Genomic DNA, 8,736 nt, shown 5'->3' with positions numbered 1-8,736 from the left:
TATAGGGATATGTAATTTAAAATGTATTTATTATGTACAGTTTGTGAATAAAGCTGACTCATAGCAAGGGAATGAAGAGTAATGAATAAGGCAGCAGGATCCATATGTAATTAAATGCTGGATTTGCATAATTTTTATGACAGGTTCTCTTCAACAGGGCCTAGAGCTCATCAGTCCAGGTTAGTTGTCCTGGCTTTGCTATTACACATATTATTATTATTATTAATAATAAAAAATAGGATTTATAAAAGCCGCAACATATTGCGCAGTGCTGTACATTAAATGGGGGTTGCATATGACAGAAAAATACAGACAGTGACACAGGAGGAGAGCACCCTGCCCCCAAGAGCTGACAATCTAGGATATATATATGAATGCTTTTATTATGCTTTGTAGTATATTCACAATGAAATTCTCTGTATCATTGTATAATTGTAAAGCCCATTGTGGTGAACATTGCTATAGCTTTTTAATAAGATAATGACATGATTCTGAACACTATTCCTCAACACACACCCCACCCAAGCATCCCAATTTTCTGCCTCCATTCTTCCTGCAGCATGACTCTCCCAAGCATGATCTCACACAGCCCACACCAGCAGCAGTCTGCCACAAAGAGAAACTGAAATTGACAAGCTCAACACCCAATGAACGCACAGAACAGCGGCCGCCTATTGGCTATTTTATTTCATTAGGCGGGACATACTTTAACGCCACATGCGATGCCATCAGGTAGCGGTTTTAGAGAGACAGGATAAACGACCAACCAGAAAGCTCGTTTGCCGGTATTCTTCCAATAAAAAATATCGTAACGGTTCGAAGTGGCCTATGGCTACGCACCAGGGGCGTGCCTCGGTATATAAAATGCGCAGCTGTCTTCTCTGGCTAGATAGTTGCTGCCAAGAGAAGCCATGACAACTACATCAATGTTCAAAGGGCTGGACCCCGAAGGCCGCAATAGCTCTAGGTAAGCCTGACACGGCATTGTTATTTAAAGCGCCGCTTCGCTATAATTCTAGGGCGTTGTATAGATCGGGTCTTTGTGGGGACAATCCCTTAGTTTAGGTGATTGGGGGCTGCCTAGCCCTGGGTGTACGGGTGCCGTGTTGGAACAATCATGTGAAATCCGCGTTTTGTGACAATTCATGCTGCAGTGCTGCCTGTGCCTCACCCTTGTTGTAGTATGATGGGATGCTGGCTGTCATTGTCCTCCTCGGATCTTGTCCCCAGGGATGCTGGCGTTTATCACTGTCTGTGCCTCACTTGTATTGGGTGAGGCTCCTCATCTGCCAGCTGCATAACAAAGGAAGTGAGCAGCATGGCCACATCTTCTTCTTGGCTCAGCATTTCTATGATCCAGGATCAGATCACACCTGTCATGGGAGGAAGGCTTTATAACACCAGGATTTATTGTTCATCAAAGCCAACATATCTGTCACCCCCTGATCAGGGCAAGATAAATATTCCTTGTCAGAGGAGCTTACTCTATGTCCCAATAGTCCTGATGTTATCATGGTATATAGGCAATTAGGTGTGAGGGGTCAGTTTAACATGTAATGGCCTAATTTTTTATCTTAAAAATGCTACATGGGGAAAAAATATTTGATCATGCTGTTAACCGGAATGCCCATGATTTGTTGACAATGATTCTTGCTGGGCTGGGCCCATCTAATATTGGCCAAACTCTGCCTTTTCCTCCAATTGCCAAGCAAAGCTTTGGCCTTGTTTGCTGAGATCTTTCCCTCAGTGTAGTAAAATGGCTCTTGGGAGATGTAGATCTGGGGGTGTTATATCAATGGGTACTGCAGCTCGGTGGCACTCTTGCCATTGCAGTGCTAAGTCTCAGGTTTGAATCTTGGCCAGGACATTATCAGCATGGAGTGTGCAGGTTCTCCCTGTGTTGTGTGGCTTTCCTACCACATTCCAAAAACCTTTTGTTAGGTTAATTGGCTTCCCCCAAAATTAATGACCTATGACTATGCTAGGGACATTAGATTGTGAGCTCCTTTGAGGGTCAGCTAAGGACATGACTAGACTTTGTACAGTGCTGTGTAATATGATGCTGCTATATAAATACTGAATAATAATTCTGGGCTTCTGGCTTTGCCCCTGGGAGCATTAAAAGCCTTGCAGTGATGTCACTGGGAGTAATGATAGCAGTTCTCTCCACAAAGAGAAATAATTGGGTGTGTTCAGTTTGGATTTAGTTAGCTTTTGGAGCTTAAAATGAAATAATGGAGATCCAACTCTGTATTCACCTGTTAGGTGACAATGATTTGACCATTTGTGCCGCCTTGTTATCCAAGCATCCCATTTAGATTTCATATGGCTTTCACCACCGGCAAGCATGGTCACTGTCACCATGAAATGACCCAACGCCTTCAGAATTGGAATACAACCATTGCTGGAATGTAGGCAGGAAAGTTGGATCATGGAGACTGGACAGCTCAGTGGTTGGTGCATTTGTGTGGCATTCCTCTGGGTACTTTGATTTCCTCCCACATTCCAATAACATGCAGTTGGATTAATTGGCTTCCCCCCAAAATTGACCTTCTGTATTAAAGACATGACTATGGTAGGGACATTAGATTGTGAGCTCCTTTGAGGGACAGCTGGTGACATGACTATGGACTGTGTACAGTGCTTTGGCGGTGCTTTATAAATACTGTGCAATAATAATAAAGGGGGTCTATTGATTTCTACAGCCATACATACAAAGCAAAGGCTCTGGCATATGAAATAATTTGATGCTGTGCCCTGGTACGTGTGGTCATGTTTAGGGTTATAGCTTTTGAGGATTAATATTGTGAATGCTGGTAAACAAAATCCAATTGGTGCTCTTGTCTGTACATAAACTTCTGTAGTTATCATGTAGCAATTGGGGTACTATTGGAACACTAATTGTTAATATTCAGTGTTCTGCCCAGAATTTTTTTCTGCCGGGTGGTTAGAAGCTGTAGGCTCACAAAGTTGGCAGAGCAACACAAGACACATTTTTCCAAGTTGCTATAAAAATCCAGTATCCCCATAATTGTCACCTCCCTACTGCCCCTATTCTTCCAACTTTCTAATGCCCCCTCTTAATATGTCCTATTTTTTTCCATATCGTGCATACCTGATAGCTTGTGACAAAAGCTCCAGGGGGCCCAAGTTTAATTCCTCTAGCAAAAAAGTCTGATGCCTTTGTTCTATATATTTTACCCATTATATGATGGTCACATAATTCAACACATTACTATGTGATATTGTTGCAATTTGTGATTTAATTTAAAGGTAATCTCATAAAAATGAGCAAAGATAATAACCATTGTCAGTTTGTACTATTTGGGCCTACTTTAGAGATTTCCCCTTGGCATCCCGTTCCAGAGTCAAATGCGAATGGGGAAATTGACAATACAAAGCTGAACACATTTATACTTTTTGTTGATTGCCCTTCACTGGTTTGCTAGATTAAAGTATGCCTCCAACAGCAGTAAAACCTGCAGCATGGTGCCTCAGTGGTTAGCGCTCTGGCCTTTGCAGCACTGGGTCCCAGGTTCATATCTTGGCCAGGACTCTATCTGCATGGATATTGTATTGGTTTCCTCCCACATTCCTGGACCATGTCATTAGGTTCATCAGCTTCCCCCCCAAAATTGACATAATATGGTAAGGACATTAAATTGAGTCCCTTAAAGGGATGGCTAGACCATGAATTCTGTGTGAATAGCACAAGAGCTCAGTTACCTGAAGACTAAGCTTGGTGCAGATGGGAATGATGTAAAACCATTTTTTAGTCACCAAATCATTTTATTAATGTTATTTGTCTGTGCACAATATTTGTTTATATTTTATAAAAAAAAATAAAATACAGATCTTTGTCTGCATATTCCTCGGATGGTGAATTTAATGTATTGAAGGATACAAAGGGTAAGCATGACAGCCAGGTAATACATTTGCAGAACTGGGAATATAATAGAAGTGTCACATGTTTTTATTTTCTTCATAACTTGTGGAATCAACATTTCATCAAGCTTACCTTATTCTTTCTCTAGAGTCCTGAGACCTCCCGGTGGAGGCTCCAGTTTCTCTTTTGGAGTTGGTGATTCACAACAGCAACAACAACCTGTTAGAAGACATAAGATGTCTTCCAATATATTTGGCATACCAGATGATGAACCAGCTCCTGCTTCAAAAACAGGTAAACCCATGTTACTGAATTGAAAAGGTTTTTTTCATTTGGATTCGTCTACATTAAATTACCAATAGAAGTCAATCTAAGTTTGCTTTGGGAAAACATGGAGCTATTGTTTGCAAGGCTTCCAGATGTATTAAATACTCACTGGGCTTGAAGCTGGCAATCAGGGCTCTGATACATGGGCATGTGATTGGGGCCAGTGCAATAAGGAGAACCTGTCACATTGGGTGGTTACATACAGTTTTTACATTGGTAGTGAAACAATAACACTAGTTCCAGGGGCCCCAATTTCCACTCTAACTTTGCTGTAGTTGGTGACGTTGTTCTCTGGCTGCTGGCAATGGCTGCTTAATCCAATGTGCAGAGCTGCAGCAAATAATTGTAAATGGAAGAAGGTGGCATGGGTTTGGGGGTCCTGATGGCTAGGATATAGGGACAATGTGGTGTCTACCTCAGAGCAGAGTTCTACTTGTCAGACAATAAGATGCCTAATTCTGGGGCATGAATAGTTTCTTATCCTAAAGGTGTCAAACCTTTGCTTCAGTACCGACTTTGTTCTCTGCAGTCCCCACATGTGATTCTGAACAATTCGGTACAATTTGGGTGCTAAGGGATTTCTATTAGTTTATAGGATAACTAGTTCTGAATAATCCCTTATATACTACTACAGTTTCAGAGTTTACTAGTTAATAACTACAGAACGAGATCTAATGCTACTGGGAGTGTCCCCTTCCACTCCAAACACATCAGCTGCTTTGGCAGTAGCTCTCTGTAAAGCCTCACCAGGACTAGGGATAGGCCAGATGCACATTTGCAGAATGTTTCAGCATACCAGCAGCTGAACCAGTGAGTATAGCTTTCTGGTAACTTTGTGAGGCAAAACTTCTTAGCTTATTATAGTAATTCATCCAAGTGCTCACAATATCCTGTGTTAACAATTTGCTGTAACTGTGCACAGAATTCTGGGTGAGCCTCATGGTAATGTCTTGTTTGCTGATGAGAAAACAATCAGCAATGTTGTAGTTGAGCATTTGGATGAAAAGTCTTAAAAGATAAAGGCACCTGATGTAGTATTTGTGCCAAGGCTTTGTCGCTGCCACCTGTAGAATAAGTAAGGCTTACAGTCCAGCCATGTTTGAGGTATATAGGGAGTTCCTGCACAGCTATTGGTAGTGCTGAAGGCTGTTCTTTAAAGCAGTTGGTTTTGCACAGTAGGGAACATTTAAATCCCTGTATATTTTTCTTTTCCACTGGGGAGTTTCTGTTCCAGTCCCAGAGAAGTGGAAGTAAAAATTCCACTTTCTGTTTTTACCAAAACAGGTGTCTTCACTGTAAACATTCTCACTTTCTGTTCTAGTAATGACTTTATTCACCATGGTGGTGAGAAAACATAGCATTTGGGTATATGAGAACATATGACCTGCTTCTGTGCCCAGGCCAGTTGCTAGACCTAGGTAGCTATCATTCCTCCCTGTCATGCTGATGTATATGGGCGTCTGGGAAAAGCTCTCCACATGGCCAGCCTGCCTTCTATGGCCAATTTATCTATACGTGAGGTGCCACAGGCTACTAAACCTATTCATGGTTTTAAACAGAATCCTTTGTGAATGAGCCTTTAATTTATTTTTGCAGAGCACGCACATATTTCAGCTTGTGGAGATGCAGACGACTCACTGAAAACATGTAACGAGGAAGTGTGTGGAGAAGCTGCTGATCAAATGGTTGGTATCTAAATCTAAGCTTTTATTGTCGTCTGACAAAATCTGCAACTTTGTCTTTTGTGTAAAATTTTATTCAACATAGGACCAGCTATAAATATCCAGGGATTGGAGAACAATGGATGATGACAGATACATCCTGTGCTGATCTCTGCATAGCAGCTTGCTGTAATAGGTTACCACTTGCAAGGTTTTACAAAATTCAGGGAATGTTTATGGCTGTTGTAACTACTTGCACTCCACAACTTAATGACAGCAACACTCATGGCAGCTCATTTACATTGTGTATGGCTAGCTGTAGTGTCTATTCAGAAATTGGCATGCTGGGGAAAATTCTTGGTGTACTCTGACTGGATGCGTGACCTCATGGCTCATGTGGGAGATACATTCCATGGGTATGTGTCACTTCCTTGCAAACAATAGTCAGTGCGTAACTTCTCACCCATAATAGTATGATCTTCTGAAACATTCTTGTTTAGTATATGTAGGCCTCAAAGCTTTAAAAGATGAATTCCAGGTGAAATGCTTAAGTGAAAGCAGGTTTACCTGGTGAAAAATTTGTAGGGATTCTTGAAAATGGCATAGATATATCAAGCTGAATTGACATTCCCATTGCAGATAAATACAGCTCAGTAGTTCTGTGCCCCGGCACAATTGCATAGTGAAAGAACAAACGTTGAGCTCTGCTTTTTATCTGTATATCGACATTTTTTGGTCCCCCAGTTGTAGCCTATCTCTTACAAACTGGTTCTGTACAGGAAATTGGGAGTCTAAAAGTTGTCAGATCCAGAAAGTAGTTTGCAGCAAGGATAGTTGTACAGCTCAGAGGTTTTAGCATTTTCCTAATATGCTAAAGCATACAAATGTTCTGTTAACTCTTCTCCTGAAACCTCACCAAGGCAGGAAGTTGGGGGCAGAACAACATTTCATTCCATCTATTAACCAAACTCTGGATATTAAACACAACAGCAATTCCAAACTCCAGCAAAATCAAAGCTTTGGCTTCACCTTACTAGGAATTGTTTGGGGTCCTTGTAAATAGAATGACAAATACTGTTTATGGTCTAAAAGTTACAAGTGCTTGTTTCCTAGGGAAAATACTTCCCACAAATATAAGCGGTAAAATGTGTCGGAGGAACTGGTGTCAGATTTTCCAGGAAATTGCTTTGGTTTTACTCCTTGTTTACAATCCACCCTCCCATTGTTCACATTGCATGTCTAGGACTAATTGGCTTTAATGTAGAGGTGATCTGGGTGGTTGTATAGCTGTCAGAATTATTCTACAGGGTGCCAGTTTACAAGCTGGCCATATGCCCTCCTAATTGTGATGGCAATAGTTTGTGAAAGTGTTATAAAAATAAACGTATATGTATATATGAACAAAAACTAGAAGCACCCCCTCTGCCCCATTTGCACATAACAGATCTATGTGAATGATTGCAGAACAGATTTTTCACACATCACAATGGGCAATTCTAGGATATTATAGGGTTCCTTATAAACTGATCTGAGCTGTAAAAGTTTAAGTGTTGCCAAGGACCATTTTGAGTGTTTTATCATTTTGCAGGCACAAGACATTTTAACCTTTTTAGATGTCTATTGATGCAGTCTTGTCCATTTTACATTTTTCCAAAGCTGTACAATAAACTACATAAATGACAAAAATGGATTAAATGGGCTGATGTAGAAACAAAAAGTTGAGGCGTTAGGTAGGCTTTTGAGGATGTTGATGTTATCCTGCAGGGCTAAGTTGCAGGTCCATTAAAGTTTACCATAGCTGCTGTAGTACAATCCTTTTTTTTTTTTATATGTGAAGTCAAACACTAATATGTGACACTTCTTTTTTTTTTTTTGCTTTTAGGTTGAAGCAGAAGTACCAGGTATGTAGCTGATTCCCCATGGAGATGTAGAGATTTTCTCAATTATCATTTTACTTGAACATTTTCTTGTATAGGAATTCTTTTCACCATTTTTTTTCCTCACCCTAGAAACAGCAGAGTCTGGAAAAGAGGGCTCTCAAGCTGTTGGAGAAAGTGTAGAGCCTGCTGCCCCTGTAGCCAGTAGGCGAAACCCACCAGGAGGAAAGTCCAGTCTGGTCCTCGGCTAAAGTGAAACGGCTTTAGGAATTTTCTTCCATTTGACTGTACATGTTTCTTTGTTTAAAGCACTTTGTTCCACCCTCTCCTTGTAGTTGTATTCCTTGGGGATGTCCCGGAAAGGCATGAATGGTTTTTCTATTCTCCATGTTTGTACTTTTTTTTGTTTCACATAATAAAGAATGTTTAACTGTTACTGGTGGATTGTTGTGATCTCATTTGTACACAAATAGGTACTAACAGATCTTAATGGAAACGTTGGCTAGTTGTCAACAGACGGCTCTTGGATTACACTGAAATATGGTTGTGGCTCGAAATGTATTTGTCTTGGTTGCAGCTTTCTAAAGACAAGGACAAATTGTAATAGAAATCAGCTTGATAAGTAAAATGGTGTATAGACACAAATGGGGATCTTTTAAAGGGCTCTGGCCACTGCATGTCCTCTGACACTTCAAGGGGCTTAACCAAATGCTAATCAGATGTGACCAGATGACCCCAGGATAAATGGATGTCAGATTACATGGGGAAACCATGTGCATACATACAGAGCAGGAAGTTGGTGGTAGACAGTTTGAACATCAATTTGTTAAGGGGAAACTAAAATAAAAAATTTCAGTTAGTACTGCATAGATTGCTGCATAATATTTTGGGGTTTAGTTCAGCTTGCTCAGCTTCAACAGTGCTTTAAGCTTTAAAGTTTCTTTCCGACTTGCAAAGCCTGAAGAGTAAGGGTTACAATAAGCAC

The 8,736-nt window shown here is 40.7% G+C and overlaps 1 protein-coding gene across 1 annotated transcript; it reads left to right on the top strand.

The window, feature by feature from the left end:
- The first annotated feature begins 810 nt into the window (after window positions 1-810).
- Window positions 811-8,187, top strand: JPT1 (Jupiter microtubule associated homolog 1). Its single transcript, XM_072403832.1, has 5 exons — window positions 811-967; window positions 4,035-4,180; window positions 5,810-5,898; window positions 7,757-7,775; window positions 7,884-8,187. The coding sequence occupies exons 1-5, from the start codon at window positions 912-914 to the stop codon at window positions 8,000-8,002; spliced, it is 429 nt and encodes a 142-aa protein (XP_072259933.1). The 5' UTR covers window positions 811-911; the 3' UTR covers window positions 8,003-8,187.
- Window positions 8,188-8,736: the final 549 nt, after the last annotated feature.

Source organism: Pyxicephalus adspersus, chromosome 3 (assembly GCF_032062135.1).
Source record: "Pyxicephalus adspersus chromosome 3, UCB_Pads_2.0, whole genome shotgun sequence".
In the NCBI taxonomy this organism is placed as follows: domain Eukaryota; kingdom Metazoa; phylum Chordata; class Amphibia; order Anura; family Pyxicephalidae; genus Pyxicephalus; species Pyxicephalus adspersus.
This window is presented reverse-complemented; position numbering and strand designations above follow the sequence as displayed.

Excerpts from the sequence above, each read along its gene's own strand:
- JPT1 (XM_072403832.1), top strand. The coding sequence starts at position 912 with ATGACAACTACATCAATGTTCAAAGGGCTGGACCCCGAAGGCCGCAAT. Across the intron at positions 968-4,034 it reads GAAGGCCGCAATAGCTCTAG|AGTCCTGAGACCTCCCGGTG; the intron begins GTAAGCCTGACA and ends TTCTTTCTCTAG. Across the intron at positions 4,181-5,809 it reads AGCTCCTGCTTCAAAAACAG|AGCACGCACATATTTCAGCT; the intron begins GTAAACCCATGT and ends TTATTTTTGCAG.